At 37.6% G+C, this 22500-nt stretch overlaps 1 protein-coding gene across 2 annotated transcripts in view; it reads left to right on the forward strand.

Moving 5' to 3' along the window:
• mettl16 (methyltransferase 16, N6-methyladenosine) overlaps window positions 1–22500 on the forward strand; it is a 50463-nt gene that overhangs the window by 24403 nt on the left and 3560 nt on the right. For both annotated transcript variants that reach the window (XM_062068677.1, XM_062068678.1), the window contains exons 7-8: window positions 3871–3940; window positions 15170–15259. In XM_062068677.1, the coding sequence (XP_061924661.1) occupies window positions 3871–3940; window positions 15170–15259 (160 nt within the window). The remainder of the gene's footprint in view (window positions 1–3870; window positions 3941–15169; window positions 15260–22500) is intronic.

Raw genomic sequence — 22500 nt, forward strand, 5'->3', positions numbered from 1 at the left:
CCCTCAAAGGTAAAATGCTGCTCCACATCGGGGTGGATACCGTTTACATTTGAACTGAACAATTCCCGCTACTGGTACTCAACAATACACTTTTTCCGTACTTTGTGTGTGTTAAAAAATCCATCCATCCATCCATTTTCTACCGCTTATTCCCTTTGCTGACGCGGGGGGCGCTGGAGTCTATCTCAGCTGCATTCGGGCGGAAGGCGGGGCACACCCCGGACAAGTCGCCACCTCATCACAGGGCCAACACAGATAGACAGACAACATTCACACTCACATTCACCACAAAATATTCATTATTTTTCATTATAAAATCTATTTTTTTTATTGAAACATTTAAAAATGGGTTGATTGTGATAACTACCGGTACTGTCCTGTTGTATTATAACATTTCTGAGTCTTAATTACAGTTGCAAGTCCAAGACGTTACATGGCAGTAGTGTATAGTTTATGGTGTGTTGTTCTGCTCAGTTCAGTCTTTGCTGTATCTTTTGTTGCACCCAAAAAAGTGTTTATACTAGAGATGTCCGGTAATGGAATTTTTGCCGATATTCCGATATTGTCCAACTCTTAATTACCGATTCCGATATCAACCGATGTATACAGTCGTGGAATGAACACATTATTATGCCTAATTTTGTTGCGATGCCCCGCTGGATGCATTAAACATTGTAACAAGGTTTTTCAAAATAAATCAACTCAAGTTATGGAAAAAAAATGCCAACATGGCACTGCCATATGTGACCTGTGCTGGCAAAATGAGTCACAATGAGGAAATTTTAAAAACTGAGTTATTGTTATTTACACATTCTCCATCTAGAGACCTTCAAAATGATATATGGTTTGTTGGAATCGGACAGAAAATGACCGAGTTACATCCGATTGAAGTCGACCAAGTTTGAGGGTCCGTTTTGAGAAAAACCAGCTTAAAGTTTACTGTTCCAGAACAGAATGTTCCAAAACAAAACTCCATAGCAACCATACCTTAAAAGTCCTTGTAGCAACACCAAAATTGGTACAATTAAAGTCAAATCCCATGTCTAAAGGAAAAATATATATTCAACTCTATTGAAAACGGTTATGTACAAAAATGTCAACACTGTTATGTCACAGTTTTTTTGTTCACTGGTCAGTTTGTCAGCTGGTCAGCTGTCCGTAATATTCCTGACCAGCAGCACTAAGAAGATTCGCCGACTGCAGTGAATTTAGCGCACTTGCAACCGCCTGTGTACCCTCTCCACCTTCTAAATCCATTACGGAATGTAAAACAGTCTAACTTATCCACAAAAATAATAATTAAATGTTCGAAAATCACCTTTTTTCACCAAATATTCCGCTCGAATTACTGTGTGTTGTTTTTCATCAGGGCGCTGCCATGATACCACAATGCACCGCGCGGGGTGATTCAACCAATGAGGGTACGCCTCACAGCGACCGCTTAGCAACAAGCCGGATTTGTTTACGTCGGGACAGGTTTAAAAACTCAAATTATATTGGTTCAGAATGGCGTCATCGGGAATTCCATGCTCATTTTTAGAAAGTATGTAAACTTGGCGTCACAATGATACCAAATGTGGCTAGGGGGATTCCCCCTTATTGCCGCGAGTGAGCGTTGAAGACACTTGATTTTCTCAAGGAATTTTAACACAAAGGACTAATTTCTGAAGACATACCTCGTACAAAACCTTCAAATAAAGGTGATTGAAGATGTTTTCTTGCTATTTCGATGATTGGGATCGCTAGATTGTGGCTTTATGGACTCATTTTTGTGAAAATCTCAATTTCAACCAACATACATTTTTTTCACTTATTTGCCTGTAGCTCAAAATTAGCCTGTGCGCATTCCGACTCATTTTGCCAGCACGGGTCACATATTTATTATTGAAGTCACAAAGTGCATTATTTTTTTTAACATGCCTCAAAACAGCAGCTTTGAATTTGGGACATGAAAAGCCGTAGATATTATGTGACTGGGCCGGCACGCAAAGGCAGTGGCTTTAAGGTTTATTGGCGCTCTGTACTTCTCCCTACGTCCGTGTACACAGCGGCGTTTTAAAAAGTCATGAATTTTACTTTATGAAACCGATACCGATAATTTTGAAACCAATACCGATAATTTCCGGTATTACATTTTAAAGCATTTATCGGCCGATAATATCGGCAGTCCGATATTATCGGACATCCCTAGTTTATACTGTAAGTATTATACTTATTACGCACCAGCAGTTTTAGTTTACGTTCACACTGCTGGGTCGGATGCCCAATTTGGATCTTTGGGTCAAACCCGATCTTTTTATGTAGTGGTTCACATTAGAAAACATGCGATCTCTAATGTGAAGGCAATGTGACTCACGTGCGGACATGATGTCATGACGACTCGCATGCTGCAGTGTTGACTGAAAGTAAACATGGCTTCAGTTGGTGTCGATTTCAGTACTGGCACATTGGTGGATATTTCAAGGATTTTGTGCAATCAAAGTCAAACATTTTTTTAACCAAACTATTGCATGGAGAAGATTTAAGAAGGAAGAGAGCAAGCATTTTGACTGTGGCAGGTGGTAGGATATTTTGCTTTGATGTCTGCTCCGAAGAGCGTTTGTTTATTTCAACTGTATCATATAAAACTGTGTTTTATATGATTACAGTTTTCCTCGCTATTTTTGCGCTTTAAAGTTTGCATCTTCACTATTGCTGATTTTTTTAAGCATATTGTGAATTTGTGGCTTAAATTAAGCAGTTTCCAGAAGAAAATAGCTAAATGAACTAAAAATATTAATACTACAGTAGTATCGGCCACTAGAGGAGACCAAACCAATCACAGTGCGCTGTTCAGTATCGGAGCCACTGATTGGCTCAGCCTCAGGGAGCACTACTATATTGGTTTGAAAGAGTGTAAAGGTGACTATGTGGGTGTTTTTTTATGTTTAGACGACTCTCATAATGTTAAAAACGTATTTAGTAGGTCTGTTTTTCATGCTCTATAAAAATATTTGATATTTTATCATATTATATATATTTATGTATGTATGTATATATATATATTTTTTTTTCTTTTTCTTTTTGTTTAACCTGTCCTGTGCAGCCACATGGACAAAGAATATTGTTGATCTAAATGCCTGAATCTGCTGCACAGATTTACTTTACAAAAGATTGAATATTTGCTGCATCCGGACCGCAGCAGGAGGAGATAGAAAGAAGACAGAGTGGGGTGTGGTGGGGACACGACCAGGAGGGGCAACAACAACATAATTACATCAGCTGACACAATGTACAAATATGATACTTGTGTTCATAACAAAACCAGCGGTTAAGTAGATAGTAATAACACAGTATTGACAATGAACATTATTACACTACAAATAATAATAATAATAATACTAACAGCAATAGCAACATTGATGATGAATGATAATATTTACCTGTAGTTAACAGTACATACATTCAATGAATATTTGAAATTATAGTAAAAAATAAAGGAGTGTAATATATTAACTTGATTTGATTTATAATGAATAATTGCTACTTCACAGTCAGGCACGGAACCAAATAACAGTGATGAGGGTTTTCTGTACTCGATTCATCCAACAAACTAATGGATGGATTACTTGATTATTAAAATAATGGATGGATGCTGACCAATATTTTTGTGTTGTGTCTTTCAGCCAACAATCTAAATGTGCAACCTTGGTATGTCCAAAAGTGTAAATGTTTCAAATATTTGGAGTCGGATGAGGGTAACAAAGAGTCACATGCTTGTGATGAATCAATGTGCCTTTTCTTAGACTTGAACCCCAAACAGACCACGTGGTGTGGAAAAAAACAACATTTTGTCACTTTGTTTGACAACACGCTGGTGTGTTTGTGCAGGTGGTACAGTTGCATGCTTGGGAAGAAGTGCAGCCTGGCACCGCTGAAAGAAGAGCTGAGGAAGCAAGGGGTGAGTAGTCCCAATCTCAAAAAGCTGCAAACGTTTTCCTGACATTAGTAATTGGGGTTGCAGGGGCACATACCTGCTGCCACCTTTGAAGGTGGAGGTTCATAAATCACTCCATGCAGGTACGCTGGCAAACCAAAAATACCTCGGTTTGAGCGGTTTTTTTTGTACCATCTTGGTTATCGTACTGTATCATTCAGCAGACCTGGGTGCCCAAACAAAGACCCCACGTGTTGGTGACTCTGTCATTTTGTGTTATTATTCCACTTTGTGAGTGTTGCTAATAGAGATGGGAATCTTTGTGTCAGGTTCAAACAATGGTGACATCTATTAAACAAGACAAGAAGCAAGGAACCAAACAGAGACAGAATTAAATTTGGCTCAGTGAGGAGAAACGCGTACACCTGTACCTTTGTACAGTGTCACCACGCTCTGAGAAGATTTTACGCCTCCTCTTTTATTTGGACTTTCCCTGATTACATGGCAACAGCTGTTTCTAAGGGAGGGGGGTCGTAAACAGCCATCGCCCTTATCACAAAACAGTTCAAAGAAAAGGTGCCTGGAGGGGAGTCAGGCCCTGCTTCCTCTCCGCTTTGTAGATCGCGGGTCAAGACAATATCTTTCTGTGGATTACAATACATCAAAGAAACCGACGCCTTCATGTCGCTTCCCATCGTACACAGTGGAGTTTTACAAGCCTTCTGCTTGGTAGGATCGAAGACAGCTTTTGTCTTCTCGCAGGGCGAGCTGAACTCAATGTAACACAAAGTTTTGTGATAACGTAGATACAATTATTCTGACACTTTGGCCACCTCATGATTCCATTGTGATTACAATTTAGGGGCTACGATTCCATTATAAATCAATTATTTATGCATCTTTAACTACGCCTGGGCCAATAACAAATTGTGCAGGATGATATATTGACCTACAAATTATTGCCGATAAACCATATTATTGTCAACGTAATTTTTTCAACCACTGATGTAAGGATATTACATAATAAGATTGCAAGTTAACCCTTTCAAATGCAGTAAACTTGTCTTTATTGTATATTTTAATATTGTTAACTTTTATATGTCCAGGTTTGAATGAAAAAACAACAACAAATAATGACAAAAAATACTCAGCCAAAGGTTTCTCTTCATATTTGTGGAATGAATTGGATTTTTTTGGGGGAAAAATGTATTATTATTTTCTGTACAATTTGGATTTGGAACGGATTATTAAGTGAAACTGAGGCACCGCTGTTGTCATACACTGCAAAAAGTCAGTGTTCAAAAACAAGGAAAAAAAATATAAAAACTAGTGGAATTTTATTTGAACTAAGCAAAATTATCTGCCAATAGAACAAGAAAATTTGGCCTGTCAAGACTTTCCAAAACAAGTAAAATTAGCTAACCTCAATGAACCCAAAAATACCTTAAAATAAGTATATTCTCACTAATAACATGTGCACTTTTCTTGGTAGAAAAAAAAGAGACCTTTTTGCTCAATATGTTGAAAAATATTCTTAAATGAAGTAAATGCTAGTGCCATTATCTTGACATAATGATATGCGCTCGGCATTACATTTCTTGAAACCAGCAAACTTATACTAAAAAGTAATTTATTGTTCTTAATGGAAAGGCAACAAGGCAACCGCTTGTTACTCTCGGGGTCTACCAGCCGCTCAGGCAAATCATATTGTCTAAATATGCATTTTTCCATGGACAACATGACATCATCGCGCCAAGTGCGTGCTCTTTCAGTCAATTAGTGCGCATATATACAGCCCGGCCCCCGCCAAACATTTTTTAATTGTAATTTTGAGGAATTTATCTGAATGTGCATGAACAATTTCTGTTCAAAATTGTTTGAAATGTCACATCTTAAATGTTTAAATATTAACTGTCAGTTTACTGTACTGTGCCAACTGTACTCCTATATGAGTACGTGTTTTCTATTGTTTCATTGAAAATAAAACAGCAAAGTCCATTTGGCTGTCATCTGTTTTAATCATGAGACACAATTGTGTCAAAATCATGATTTTTTTTTCATGCTTGAAGTAAGAAATTATTACTTTAAAAAAGTAGTTTTATACTTGTGAGTGTTGATGACACAGCTTTGCAACAGTTGATATTCTAGTTTCAAGCATGTTTTACTCAATATAGGTCATCAAATCTCAGCAACAAGCTGTAATATCTTACTGAGATCATTTAGGACCAAAACCCTTAAAACAAGTAAAACAATCTAGCATAAAATCTGCTTAGTGAGAAGAATTATCTTATCAGACAGAAAATAAGCAAATATCACCCTTATTTGAGATATTTAATCTTACTTAGATTTCAGTTTTTGCTGTGTAGATAACAATGTGTAGATAACAAGGTGTAGATACACTGCAAAAACTGAAATCTAAGTTAGATTAAATATCTCAAATAAGGGTGATATTTGCTTATTTTCTGTCTGATGAGATAATTCTTCTCACTAAGCAGGTTTTATGTTAGAGTGTTTTACTTGTTTTAAGGGTTTTTGGTCCTAAATGATCTCAGTAAGATATTACAGCTTGTTGCTGAGATTTGATGACCTATATTGAGTAAAACATGCTTGAAACTAGAATATCAACTGTTGCAAAGCTGTGTCATCAACACTCACAAGTATAAAACTACTTTTTTAAAGTAATAATTTCTTACTTCAAGCATGAAAAAAAAATCATGATGCCGAGCGCATATCATTATGTCAAGATAATGGCACTAGAATTTACATAATTTAAGAATATTTTTCCAAATATTGAGCAAAAAGGTCTCTTTTTTTTCTACTAAGAAAAGTGCACTTATTAGTGAGAATATTCTTATTTTAAGGTATTTTTGGATTCATTGAGGTTAGCTAATTTTACTTGTTTTGTAAAGTCATGACAAGCCGAATTTTCTTGTTCTATTGGCAGATAATTTTGCTTAGTTCAAATAAAATACCCCTCATTTTTGTATTTTTTTTCATGTTTTTGAACACTGACTTTTTGCAGTGTAGCGTGGATAGCACTACTTGTGTGCACGTAAACACACAGCTACGAACACCCGTCATGGCGCTTGGGTCCACTGGGGAGGAAGAGAAGAAACATGGCCACGCTGCGTCTAACGTTGGCCATGAGCTGACTCCCCTCGCAGCCATGAGTGTCAGCAGCCGGAACTAATAAGCCAACTCATGACTCCCCGCATCAGCTTGTAGTCCCGTGCCAGTGGTGTCCATCACATGCTTAGAAGACCAGGACGCTCACGTACTTGCACCTGCATCCTCATGAGGCCTCGCTCATGCTCATCAGCACAAGTGCAGCTTTGGCGAGCATCCACCTCTTCACGTGCTAATCACTCACTGGTGTGTTTTGGAGTGTCCTCGTGTCTCCTTTCAGTACAGCGAGTCTTTTGAGATCCTTCCAATTTGTGCCTTTCGGAGCGGAACCGAGCTGGAATGTCACTTCAGTCACCCCCGGAGCACGTCGATCCAAACCAGCCTTTTCGCCGCCACGTGCTTCTCGCCACATCACAACTTCTCACCCGCAATTAAGAGGCGTGGCGCTCACTGACCCCGGGGGTCCGATGAGCGAGCCTGTCCAGCGTCCACCTCTGAAGGCTGCTAAACACAACATGTTTCACACACTTTCCACTTCTTCCATTGACCTCAGGGGGTGTTTGATTCTAGTCAGTCGCTACGTTATCACTGCCAGGACGTCCGCTCTTCCCTGCTGTGGCTGCTGCCCAGTAGATGGATGGAAGACCTTCCTAGTTTGACAGCACGACTCTTATACAGCATGGACTGCAGTGGCTTCTACCAATCACTTCACTTCCCCCTTTATTGGACATGAATCAATCAATCAATGTTTATTTATATAGCCCTAAATCACAAGTGTCTCAAAGGGCTGTACAAGCCACAACGACATCCTCGGTACAGAGCCCACATACGGGCAAGGAAAACTCACCCCAGTGGGACGTCAATGTGAATGACTATGAGAAACCTTGGAGAGGACCGCATATGTGGGTAACCCCCCCCCCCCCCCCCCCCTCTAGGGGAGACCGAAAGCAATGGATGTCGAGTGGGTATGACATAATATTGTGAAAGTCCAACACATCAGCGAAAGTCCAGTCCATGGTGGGGCCAGCAGGAACCATCCCGAGCGGAGACGGGTCAGCAGCGTAGAGATGTCCCCATCCGATGGACAGGCTAGCGGTCCACCCCGGGTTGGGAGCAGAGTAGAAAAGAAAAGAAAAGAAACGGCAGATCAACTGGTCTAAAAAGGGAGTCTATTTAAAGGCTAGAGCAGGGGTCACCAACGCGGTGCCCGCGGGCACCAGGTAGCCCGTAAGGACCAGATGAGTAGCCCGCCGGCCTGTTCTAAAAATAGCTCAAATAGCAGCACTTACCAGTGAGCTGCCTCTATTTTTTTAGTTTTATGTATTTACTAGCAAGCTGGTCTCGCTTTGCCCGACATTTTTAATTCTAAGAGAGACAAAACTCAAATAGAATTTGAAAATCCAAGAAAATATTTTAAAGACTTGGTCTTCACTTGTTTAAATAAATTCATTAATTTTTTTACTTTGCTTCTTATAACTTTCAGAAAGACAATTGTAGAGAAAAAATACAACCTTAAAAATGATTTTAGGATTTTTAAACACATATACCTTTTTACCTTTTAAATTCCTTCCTCTTCTTTCCTGACAATTTAAATTAATGTTCAAGTAATTTTTTTTAAAATTAATTGTAAAGAATAATAAATACATTTTAATTTAATTCTTCATTTTAGCTTCTGTTTTTTCGACGAAGAATATTTGTGAAATATTTCTTCAAACTTATTATGATTAAAATTCAAAAAAATTATTCTGGAAAATCTAGAAAATCTGTAGAATCAAATTTAAATCTTATTTCAAAGTCTTTTGAATTGATTTTAAAATTTTTGTTCTGGAAAATCTAGAAGAAATAATGATTTGTCTTTGTTAGAAATATAGCTTGGTCCAATTTGTTATATATTCTAACAAAGTGTAGATTGGATTTTAACCTATTTAAAACATGTCATCAAAATTCTAAAATTTATCTTAATCAGGAAGAATTACTAATGATGTTCCATAAATTCTTTTTTTAAGTTTTTCTCTTCTTTTTTTCGGTTGAATTTTGAATTTTAAAGAGTCAAAATTGAAGATAAACTATGTTTCAAAATTTAATTGTCATTTTTTTTTCATGTTTTCTCCTCTTTTAAACCGTTCAATTAAGTATAAATATCATTAATTATTAATAATAACAGAGTTAAAATTGAGCAAATTGGCTATTTCTGGCAATGTATTTAAGTGTGTATCAAACTGGTAGCCCTTCGCATTAATCAGTACCCAAGAAGTAGCTCTTAGTTTCAAAAAGGTTGGTGACCCCTGGGCTAGAGTATACAAATGAGTTTTAAGATGAGACTTAAATGCTTCTACTGAGGTAGCATCTCTAACTTTTACCGGGAGGGCATTCCATAGTATTGGAGCCCGAATAGAAAACGCTCTATAGCCCGCAGACTTTTTTTGGGCTCTGGGAATCACTAATAACGCAGATTTCTTGCCGGGACATATGGTACAATACAATCGGCAAGATAGGCAGGAGCTTGACCGTGTAGTATTTTATACGTAAGTAGTAAAACCTTAAAGTCGCATCTTAGGTGCACAGGAAGCCAGTGCAAGTGAGCCAGTATAGGCGTAATATGATCAAACTTTCTTGTTTTTGTCAAAAGTCTAGCAGCCGCATTTTGTACCATCTGTAATCTTTTAATGCTAGACATAGGGAGGCCCGAAAATAAAACGTTACAGTAATCGAGACGAGATGTAACGAACGCATGGATAATGATCTCAGCATCGTTTGTGGACAAAATGGAACGAATTTTAGCGATATTACGAAGATGAAAGAAGGCCGTTTTAGTAACACTCTTAATGTGTGACTCAAACGAGAGAGTTGGGTCGAAGATAATACCCAGATTCTTTACCGAGTCGCCTTGTTTAATTGTTTGGTTGTCAAATGTTAAGGTGGTATGAAGGAACGCTCAAATCAAAGGACCGTATTTTTCGGATTATAAATCGCAGTTTTTTTCATAGTTTGCGATTTATACTCTGGAGCGCTTTATGTGTGAAATTATTAACACAGAGGAGGAAGATTTCATGGGATTTAGCGATTAGGAGTGACAGATTGTTTGGTAAACGTATAGCATGTTCTATATGTTATAGTTATTTGAATGACTCTTACCATAATATGTTACGTTAACATACCAGGCACGTTCTCAGTTGGTTATTTATGCGTCATATAACGTACACTTATTCAGCCTGTTGTTCACTATTCTTTATTTATTTTAAATTGCCTTTCAAATGTCTATTCTTGGTGTTGGGTTTTATCAAATACATTTCCCCCAAAAATGCGACTTATACTCCAGTGCGACTTATATACGTTTTTTTCCTTCTTTATTATGCATTTTCGGCCGGTGCGACTTATACTCCGGAGCGATTTATAATCCGAAAAATACGGTATTGATCGCTGAGTCCCTGCAACGAAAAAAGGGGCGGCTCGCTCTCTCCGCGTGGGAAAGTTCAAATGTCTTTAAGATGCGAGCCTTCAACGTGACGTACTTGTTCCTCTCCGGTGGGTGCGTGAGAACGCTAACCACTCTGTTCGCCGTCGCGCTCCAGAGGGAGGAAACGACTTAATAAAACTTTGTGTTAGTGCTGGCCCATATATGGAATATACTCGATATATCGCGGGTTTGTCTCTGTGCAATATAGATAATGACTATATCGTAGGGCTGGGCGATATGGCATTTTTGAAATATATGGATATTTTTGGTCATGTCACGATTAGGGATGATGTTCGAAATCGGTTCTCCCGGTTGTTCGATAAGAAAAGAACTGATTCCATGGACTCGAATCCCTTTTTGAGAACCGGTTCCTGTTATCAAGGCCACAATAGTAAAGAAAAAGAGTTGGTTCTTTATTCGAATCCCTGGGAACAAATCCCTTCCCACGTACAGGAAATGCCCTGTGGGACCTGCAATGTTATGCCCATTTGATTGTAGACTCTTACTGACACCTTCTGGCGATATGAAAATACTATGCGTCATTAGTTTGGGCACTTCCGGGTTGAGACAATTGAGAAGTAGACAAGAAGTGTTGGAAAAGATAAGTCTGTAAGTAAACTGTTTAACTTGTTTATGTAACTCAATATTAAGGTGGAAAGTGGTTAAGTTTGATACTAAGATGTTTATTGAAAAAGGATTTTTGTGCACTGTTTCAATGGATGTTTTGAGGACTTCAAATGGCTGCCTGTCGTGTATTTCCACCATCGAAATAGTTTTAACACTCAGAAGTATTTGTTTGATGATAGTACTGTATATTTGTGTGAAGCTAATATTTACATATTGTGTATTACATTTCACTATGTTAATTGAATCACATAGCTTATACATTTGTCATTGTGTGTATTTCAGTTAAAAAAATAAAAATAACAGTCCAGTGCAAGACAAAAGTAAAGATAGGAAAAGACAAAGCAAGATCAACAACAATAAAGAGCCTAAATGGATTAATCTCCTTTGGATTGTTTGTTAGCTGTCTGCCAAGCTGTATAACCTCAACACGTATAGTGAGGGCAGATCAGGCAATATGCAATTATTGCCAGGCTTCGCTCTCATGTATGGGGGGAAGAATTGTTGATTGATGACTGTGGTGTTCTTAGTGTCATAGTCTGTGTAGTTAGTATGTTCCAATAGCAGCAGAAGTGCACTTTTTGGAGAGCTGTATTATTTTCAGTTTTGTGCCCAAGGGACTGATTTTATTTAACACTATATTATTATTTATACACCTATAGTGATCACAGAGACAGGTTGTTTTTGTGTTTCTGAAAAATCCCACTTAATATACTTTGGGTAACAACAGTCAATATTTTTATTTTATTTTTTTTAGGGGGGTAACAGTCAATATTTATTTATTTATTTTATTTTATTTTTTTCTTATAAAATGAAAGTGAGCTTTTGTTAAACCAAATATTGTGTTTTTTTCCATATACAACAACCTATCTGGATTCGATAAGAGAATCGATAAGGAATAGGTTCGATAAGAGGATTCGATAATGGGCTCGAACTCGATAATTTCTTATCAAACATCATCCCTAGTCACGATACACGATATATATCTCGATATTTTGCCTTAGCCTTGAAAGAACACTTGATGCATATAATCACAGCAGTATGATGATTCTATGTGTCTACATGAAAACATTCTTGTTCATACTGCATTAATATAGGCTCATTTTAAACTTTCATGTCGAGAGGGAAATCACAACTAAGTCAATTGACCAAAAGTGTATTTATTAAACAGTTATTAAGCAGTGGCACAAACATTCATGTCATTTCAAAACAGAACGTGCAAGATTGTCAGACATTTTAAAACTAGCTATTAGTGCACTTTTGTGCATGATGTCACTAATATGACATATCAAAACAACACTAAATTAAAATGCACTTTTTGTACAGAACGCCACTACAATAGTTTAAAACAAATAAAGTGCACTTTTGTGCATGATGTCACAAGATATTTCAATAACTGTCAAATAAAAATGAGCTGCATAATAGGAAATGAAATAGTGTATGTCCTTCGCTATGTGGTAGGTTCCTGCGGACGTTATCTCCTTCTGTTGTTGACTATTTTTTTTCATACGGTCTTGATGTGGAAATGGTTGCTTGGGCATTTTGTTGGTGTGGCACCGAACGGAGATGTTGACATGCGGAGTTTCAAACACTCTTCGTTCTCTGGCGGGTGACTTTTCAAATGATGCTACATATTAGCAGTAATGCTACTTTTTGTAACAACGCTTTTGCCCCACACTTGACATATTACGGTTGTCTGTTCGACATATTCCCACTTAAAGCCAAACCACCGCCAGACGATGGACCCCCTGCTGTTTTTCTTGGGAATTAATTCTTCCTTCATTTGTTACCAGATTCGCACCTTCTTTCTCTCGTATTACCACTCGCACCACAGCTAACGTTACCCATGCCGCTACCTCTCTGCTCCGCGAGGGCGTATACATATGTGACGTATGACGTGACAGTATGTGACGTATGTAAGAAGGTGCGCTTGTTTAAGTCTCTGTGAGAAGGAGAGACAAAAAAGAGTGATAAAAGCCTGTAGTGTAATGCCCGCAGCTAAAAGCAACTGCGTGAGAATGTATACTCGAATATCACGATATAGTCATTTTCTATATCGCACAGAGACAAACCCGCAATATATCGAGTATATTCGATATATCGCCCAGCCCTCCTATATCGTGATATTTGAGTATACGTTCTCACGCAGTTGCTTTTAGCTGCGGGCATTACACTACAGGCTCTTCTCACTCTTTCTTGTCTATCCTTCTCACAGAGACATAAAACAAGCGCACCTTCTTACATACGTCACATACGTATACGCCCTCACGGAGCAGAGAGGTAAGCGGCATGGCTAACGTTAGCTGCGATGCTAGTGGTGCGGTGCGAGTGGTAATACGAGAGAAAGAAGGTGCGAATCTGGTAACAGATGAAAAATCCATGTTTTTAGGTTGAAATTAATCAAATTAGCCAAAATACTAGCGTAAAATGTTAGCATGTTAATGTTAGCCCGATAACATAGAAAAAAGTTAGCATACTTCTAAGATGGTGTCATGTATCAAAAGTCATGATTTTTAGGTTTAAACTGATAAAATTAGCTCAAAGCTAGCGTAATGTGTTAGCGTACTGACATTGGCATGATAACATAGGAACAGGTAGCATACTTATAAGATGGCGACAAGTATCAAAATCCATGTTTTTAGGTTGAAATGAATCAAATTAGCCAAAATAGTAGCGTAAAATGTCAGCATGATAACTTAGAAAAAAGTTAGCATACTTCTAAGATGGTGTCCAGTATCAAAAGCCATGTTTTTACGCTGAAATTAATCAAATTAGCCAAAATACTAGCGTAAAATGTCCGCATGATAACTTAGAAAAAAGTTAGCATACTTCTAAGATGGTGTCAAGTATCAAAATCCATGTTTTTAGGTTGAAATTAATCAAATTAGCCAAAATACTAGCGTAAAATGTTAGCATGTTAATAATGTTAGCATGATAACATAGAAAAGAAGTTGGCATACTTCTTGGCTAAGAAGTTAGCATAAAATGTTAGCATATTAATGATAGCATGTTAACATGGGAACAGTTAACATACTTATTTTAGGTTCAAATGAATATGATTAGCTAAAATGCTACCCTAAATTGTGAGCATGCTAACATAAAACAAGTTAGTACTTCGAATTGAAATGAAACATTAGCATGCTAATATAAGATAAGTTAGCATACTTCTAAGATGGTGTCATGTATCAAAAGCCATGACTTTTAGGTTTAAACTGATAAAATTAGCTTAAAGCTAGCATAAAGTGTTAGCGTACTGACGTTGGCATGATAACATAGGAACAGTTAGCATACTTATAAGATGGCGGCAAGTATCAAAATCCATGTTTTTAGGTTGAAATGAATTAAATTAGCCAAAATACTAGCGTAAAATGTTAGCATGTTAATAATGTTAGCATGATAACATAGAAAAAAAGTTAGCATACTTCTTGGCTAACAAGCTAGCGTAAAATGTTAGCATACTAATGATAGCATGTTAACATGGGAACAGTTAACATACTTATTTTAGGTTCAAATGAATAATATTAGCTAAAATACTACCCTAAATTGTGAGCATGCTAACATAAAACAAGTTAGTACTTCGAATCGAAATGAAACATTAGCATGCTAATATAAGATGAATTAGCATACTTCTAAGATGGAGGCAGATATCAAAATACATGATTTGTAGGTTCAAATTAATATAATTCTCTAAAAGGTTAGCATTGCAAGGGACAGTAACACTTCCTGCGTTGCTCGGTTACCAGAGAGCGAGTGTCTTTGTTCATGCAACCAACCTTGCTTCCATACTTCCGCTTCTTTTTCCGACGAGGAAGAAAAAATAAATAATCAAAGGTTTTATCGAACATATTTTGAATTGATATTGACTACGTGTGTATTGTGATATATATTGATATGGTTTAGTTGTTGTCCCCTTCAAGGCTGCCATTATATATTGAATAATGAGTGTGTGCAGGCTGTAATTACACTAACTTAATATGACTTTCACACCCCAGATTTGGAGCAAGCAGGAGTATCGTGACGCATTTTTTCCCCGTTTTTGTCTTCAGGTGCCCAAAGTGACGCACACAGAGTTCTGCCAGGGTCGCACTATGCGCTGGGCGCTGGCCTGGAGCTTCTACGATGATGTCACCGTCCCCGTAAGTCTTCTCCGGCCCTCGGGCGGCCATTTTTTTATGACTTCAGTACACGCCTCCTCTGACTGCGCCTTTGACTCTTCCACCCTGCGCTCCTGTCCCCGCTTACAGGGAGGGAGCTTTATGCGGCTTTAGTTTGGCTGTAGCCTGGCAACAGTTGCCATGGCGAGAAATGTGCCCGTCTTTTGTCTTGTCTGGACAGTTGGAGACGTAAACAGCAGCAGGAATGATGTTGACGTCGCCAAAAAGAAACGGCCGGAAGTGGTGTGAGTGTGTGTGTGTGTGTGTGTTCTTGTATTTCTACCCTTCTTGAGACATGAAGAAGGAACAGTAGCTTCCATATGAGGAGGTGTGAACAAGTTAGGACATGAATCCTGGTCCCAATACGGAAAACCATTCCATCTAATAGTGGTGGTGAAATCTATCAAAATGAGGGTGGTCCCAAAAAGGAGGGATTTTTCAAATGGACTGTGTGTCGCTTTTTAAAAGTGCTCCCCCTCTGGTCAACATATGAAATAACAAGTGGGTGTAAAAATGTGAATTGCTCCCCCTCTGGCCAACATATGTAATAAGTATGTGTAAGAAATTAAAGTGCTCCCCCTCGTTCAACATATGAAATTACAAGTGTGTGTAAAAATTTGAAGTGCTCCCCCTCTGGCCAACATATGTAACAACAAGTGGGTGTAAGAAATTGAAATGTGCCCCCTTTGACCAAAATTAATTTAAAAAAATAAAGTAAATATGTGTATACTTCCATAACTTCAAGTAAATAATGAAGATTAAAAACCAATTACAAACAAAAAACAGAATTAACTAAAAACTTACCTTTTTTTATACCTACATAATATTTATATATAATAAATGTTGTAAATACAAATCTTTATATATCTAGAAAGGGTGGTCCTAAAGAGGTAGGCATTTTTCTCAGGTCTCAAGAAGGTAAGAAATACAAGAAATTGTGTGTGTGTGTGTTCTTGTATTTCTACCCTTCTTGAGACATGAACAAGGAGCAGTAGCTTCCATATGAGGAGGTGTGAACAAGTGATGACATAAATCATGGTCTCAATACGGAAAACCATTCCATCTAATTGTGGTGGTGAAATCTATCAAAATGAGGGTGGTCCCAAAAAGGAGGGATTTTTCAAATTGACTGTGTGTCGGTTTTAAAGGTGCTCCCCCTCTGGTCAACATATGTAACAACAAGTGGGTGTAAGAAATTTCAATGTGCCCCCTTTGGCCAAAATTAATTTTTAAAAATAAAATAAATATGTGTATACTTCAACAACTTGAAGTAAATAATGAAGATTAAAAACCAATTGCAAACAAAAAAAAGAATTAACTAAAAGCTTAAATTTTTTATATTTGCATAGTATGTATATATTATTAATGTTGTAAATACAAATCTTTATATATCTAGAAAGGGTGGTCCTAAAGAGGTAGGCATTTTTCTCAGGTCTCAAGAAGGTAAGAAATACAAGAAATGGTGTGTGTGTGTTCTTGTATTTCTACCCTTCTTGAGACATGAACAAGGAACAGTAGTTTCCATATGAGGAGGTGTGAACAAGTGATGACATAAATCATGGTCCCAATACGGAAAACCATTGCATCTAATAGAGAATGTCTCATTTGCACCCCTGGTGGTGAAATCTATCAAAATGAGGGTGGTCCCAAAAAGGAGGGACTTTTCAAATGGGCTGTGTGTCGGTTTTAAAAGTGCTCCCCCTCTGGTCAACATATGTAATAACAAGTAATTGAAATGCGCCCCATTTGGCCAAAATGTAATAAAAAATAAAATAAATATGTATATAGACATACTGTAATAACCTGAAGTAAATAATGAAGATTAAAAACCAAAAATTCCCCCAAATATTTATATTTGCACAGTATGCATATATTATTAATGTTGTAAATACAAATCTTTATATATCTAGAAAGGGTGGTCCTAAAGAGGTAGGCATTTTTCGGAGGTCTCAAGAAGGTGACAAATACAAGAATGTGTGTGTGTGTGTGTGTGACTATTTCCTAGCATGGGAGCAGTAGAGCAGAATGATTGTCCTACATTCTAGTGTGACGCCGCCTCTGGTATCGCACGCGCTCACTTGAATGCTATACATCATGCTTGACTAAGTCTGTGCCTTCTTATGGACGTATATATGCATTAATATTCCATGTCGTTTCAAACACATGTGTATCGCACGCAGCTGCGACCTACCTAACCCCTCTAGGACCGCTCACACCTTTTGAAATATGGTTTAACTGTCAATCATCATCCGGTTGTAATTTTTTTACACAGTACATATTTGAATGTATGGACACATTGTTAGTGTACATAAATACACTGTAGACTAGCTTAGCCCTGAGGCACATTGCTGCTCCTGTGTGTGTGTGTGTGTGTGTGTGTGTGTGTGTGTGTGTGTGTGTGTGTGTGTGTGTGTGTGTGTGTGTGTGTGTGTGTGTGTGTGTGTGTGTGTGTGTGTGTGTGTGTGTGTGTGTGTGTGTGTGTGTGTGTGTGTGTGTGTGTGTGTGTGTGTGTGTGTGTGTGTGTGTGTGTTATGTAGGAAATAGTCAGTTGTTTTATAAATGTTATTAAAAAAAAAGCAGCATAATGGTTTTAGTAAAGGGGAACTGCACTTTGTAGCGGGGGGTGTATATTGTAGCGTCCCGGAAGAGTTAGTGCTGCAAGGGGTTCTGGGTATTTGTTCTGTTGTGTTTATGTTGTGTTACGGTGCGGATGTTCTCCCGAAATGTGTTTGTCATTCTTGTTTGGTGTGGGTTCACACTGTGGCGCATATTTGTAACAGTGTTAAAGTTGTTTATACGGTCACCCTCAATGTGACCTGTATGGCTGTTCACCAAGTATGCCTTGCATTCACTTGTGTGTGTGAAAAGCCGTAGATATTATGTGACCGGGCCGGCATACAAAGGCAGTGCCTTTAAGGTTTATTGGCGCTCTGTACTTCTCCCTATGGCCGTGTACGGCGTTTTTAAAAAGTCATATATTTTACTTTTTGAAACCGATATCGATAATTTTGAAACCGATACCGATAATTTCCGATATTACATTTTAAAGCATTTATCGGCCGATAATATCGGCAGTCCAACATCTAATTTTAATGCATTATAAATATTAAATAAACGTAAATTTAAGTCTGCTTACAGCGGAGCCATTTGGAGCTCCACTATTTTGCTCATAAAATCCAATAAATAATCATTCAAAAAGCGCCAACAATACTCGATGTACATGTTGTGACTTGAATATTAACCAAGTATTAGTGATATTGTTATTATAAGGGCTAACGCAGACAGATTATTCATAGTGGCGCCGTGATCTTCCTATGTTTACATCATCGAGTGGTCTGCTGCTTCCTCGCTTCCCTGTAAGTTTATTGGAGATTATAAATCATGCCTCTCACCTGAAAAATAGATGGCTGGGAATATAATCTGACACTTTGACAGCCGTTTCAAACCTGGAACTGGCGAGGACGACGCGAAAAGCGCGCCCATATAGGCTCCATTGTAAGCGGACTTTTGATTGAACTTATTTAATATTTACAATACATTTTTAAAAATCCATCCGTCGTCATGTCTTTCATAATGATTGTGAACGATAGGCAAAATTCCAAAAAAAACTGCAGTTCCCCTTTAAAACCAAATTTTTTACATACAGTATTTTCCGGACTAAAGCGACTTAAGCCACACCCACTAAATTTTAGAAGAAGAAAAATATTCTTCCATATATAAGCCGCAGATATATACCAGTACGAAATATTTACTTACATACCTTAGTTGTTTCCAAACGGTGTCTGTAACACGGCAGTAAAACGGCTGATCAAACAAAACAGAAGTCATCGCCATGGACCCGCTAGCTGCGGAAGCTAGCTCTCCAATCAGCTAAACAGACTCAATAACTCCACAGTGATGTTTTGGTGAATTTATGAAACCGTAACAATACAAAAAGAATGCTATTGTAAGTTAATAATACTAAACACTTGTAAACCTTTTAGCATATTAGTTAATTCTATGGACTCTAGTTTCATGACATTACACACTCCTACAGACATCACACATGGGACGGTGTAGTAAGTAAGAATTGTTTTAGTTATATTGTAAAACTGACAAACGTTGCTTGGAGTGATGAATGAAGAATCCATACGAGTAGAAACAGGAAAGACGAGACGGCACTTGTACTTCCGGTTGAAAGCTCAGTCTGAACAGAAGGGGGATGCAGCACCAGCAGTGAGCAAACTCGTCCAAAAGACGGCGCCATAGCACAAACAATAACACACCTTTTCAGTATTCGCTTGTGTTTCTTTTGAACTGTGTTGCATTGTTGCCGTCAGCGAAGAAAAATCTATAAATTGGCCACACCTTTTTATAAACCGCAGGGCTCAAAGCGTAGGGAAAAAAAAGTAGCGGCTTATAGTCTGGAATGTACGGTACATTGCCGCTCCTACACACCCTAGTGTGTGTGTGTGTGTGTGTGTGTGTGTGTGTGTGTGTGTGTGTGTGTGTGTGTGTGTGTGTGTGTGTGTGTGAAGTATAACTATTGTGTAAGAAATAGACAGTTGGTTAATTAATGTAATAAAATTGTTTTACTTTTTTATATAAATGGAATGGTTCCTTTTGACAAACTGAGGTTTTGCTTCAGAGATGTTGATTTGTGTGTTTATAATGAGGTGTTTGCCTTCTTGAGACATCAACAAGGAAAAGTAGCTTCCATATGAGGAGGTGTGAACAAGTTAGGGCATACATCATGGTCCCAATACGGAAAACCATTGCATCTAATAGAGAATGTCTCATTAGCACCCCTGGTGGTGAAATCTATCAAAATGAGGGTGGTCCCAAAACGGAGGGATTTTTCAAATTGACTGTGTCGCTTTTAAAAGTGCTCCCCCTCTGGTCAACATATGAAATAACAAGTGTGTGTATAAATGTGAAGTGCTCCCCCTCTGGTCAACATATGTAATAACAAGTGTGTGTATAAATGTGAAGTGCTCCCCCTCTGGTCAACATATGAAATAACAAGTGTGTGTATAAATGTGAAGTGCTCCCCCTCTGGTCAACATATGTAATAACAAGTGTGTGTTTAAATTTGAAGTGCTCCCCCTCTGGTCAACATATGAAATAACAAGTGTGTGTATAAATGTGAAGTGCTCCCCCTCTGGTCAACATATGAAATAACAAGTGTGTGTATAAATGTGAAGTGCTCCCCCTCTGGTCAACATATGAAATAACAAGTGTGTGTATAAATGTGAAGTGCTCCCCCTCTGGTCAACATATGAAATAACAAGTGTGTAAGAAATTCAAATGTGCTCCCTTTGGCCAAAATTAATTTAAAAAATTAAAATAAATATGTATACTGTAATAACTTGAAGTAAATAATGACGATTAAAAACCAATAACAAACAAAAAAAACAATTATTGGTCTGCAGGAAACATAGTGAAAGTAAAACCAAGAACAGATGGAAAGCTCTGACCTTCTTTGATCCATTTTTGTATTCTAGTAGTTTCCTGTGAGACGTGCTTACACCACACATTATTGTGTCTGTTAAAGACTCAAGAAGCCAGGGAATGAATAATCGCTGACTGGGTTAAATCTACACTGTGGCCTCCTGAGTGATGGTGAGCACACTTCTGAGAGTGATGAAGACCCGAGCCATCAGAGGAGCAGGTGGAATTAGGGCTCCCTCTTGTGGTCATGTTGGATATTGCCATCCACCATGGTCTTTTCAAACAAAACCTTTTATTTATGATACGTTTTAATAGATGTATTGTCCAGCAAGCTACATCACTCTGATCAGTGAGGACCCAGACCTTGCAACAAGTTGGTGTTTGTGGTTTCTGGTCCAGGAAACTTGATGTAGAAGTCCCCACTTCGCTTCTGGGCTTGGACCTTTCTGTGTGAGTCACTTGGACTTTAACAAATCAATGCTTTGAAAAACAACTTCAAACCATTTTAATGCTGAGATTGTTATTACAAATCGTCATAAGCATACAATTGTCTGTATGGACAAAATTGTAAGCATTTGACAATAAGAATGTTGAAACGTTGACAACAACTGTGGCCAAATTAAGACGAATGTAATCATAACATAACAATGCAAGTACATTTTTCTCACGCAGTTTTCATGACTGTGGTATTTTGTATCATCTTAATTAAAGGGGTAATTATCCTAAAGGCCCAGACAGAGCAGCATTAGCTCTGCTGTGGGTTCGCCCTGACTCGCAGATTGTTAGCGCTAGTTAATAGAGAGATTGCTGTAGTCTCCTTGTCCACAACCGAGGTGTTGTAAGATTTGTTGTTCATTATTCCCCCGAGGTAGTAGTGTATGCGTGTATTACATGTTGTGTGTTGTTTGCTGTGTGATGTTTCCTACTATTTAATATCAAGTGACGTGCAGTGAGGTTTGAGGTGGGGGAGGCACTGACCCACGAGTCAGATTTACAAACATAAGTACGATGCAATGGCACCGGCTCAAAATCACAAAAACACACAGTATGGTGCTAGAATAAAACATTTCAACACACTTAGCACACAACACAGCACTGCAGAGCAGACAACTTTTTGACTTGGGGGCCACATTGGGGTGAAAACAATTTGGCCGGGGAATGCATATAGCTCGGTTGGTAGAGTGGACGTGCCAGCAACTTGAGGGTAAAGCAGTACATTTAAAAGTACGAGGATTCTAAAGTTGTGAATCTGATTCTGATTCCCGGGGTGATGAGTGGATTCAGAGTCAATTGTCGATTCAGCATGATTCTTGCAATGACTTATCTGGTGTAACAATTGTAAAGAATCTTCAAAACAGAAAAGCTCCTTTGGGTTGCATGGAAAATTGATTCCTATAAATAAATAAAAAATAATCGCTATTATGATGTGAATTGAATTTTTGTGAAACCCTCAATACAAACTAATTCTCGCAATGTATTATTTGGTATAATAATAATAAAACTTAAATACATAATACAAAACTTATACTAATATATATATATATATATATATATATATATATATATATATATATATATATATATATATATATATATATATATATATATATATATCAATATATATATATATCATAATAATTATAATAATTAAACTTCTATACTTATAATACAAAACATACACTATATATATATGTATGTGTGTGTATATGTGTATATATATATATGTATATATATATATATATATATATATATATATATATATATATATATATATATATATATATATATATAAA

This window comes from Entelurus aequoreus, linkage group LG13, assembly GCF_033978785.1.
Source record: "Entelurus aequoreus isolate RoL-2023_Sb linkage group LG13, RoL_Eaeq_v1.1, whole genome shotgun sequence".
Lineage (NCBI taxonomy): Eukaryota > Metazoa > Chordata > Actinopteri > Syngnathiformes > Syngnathidae > Entelurus > Entelurus aequoreus.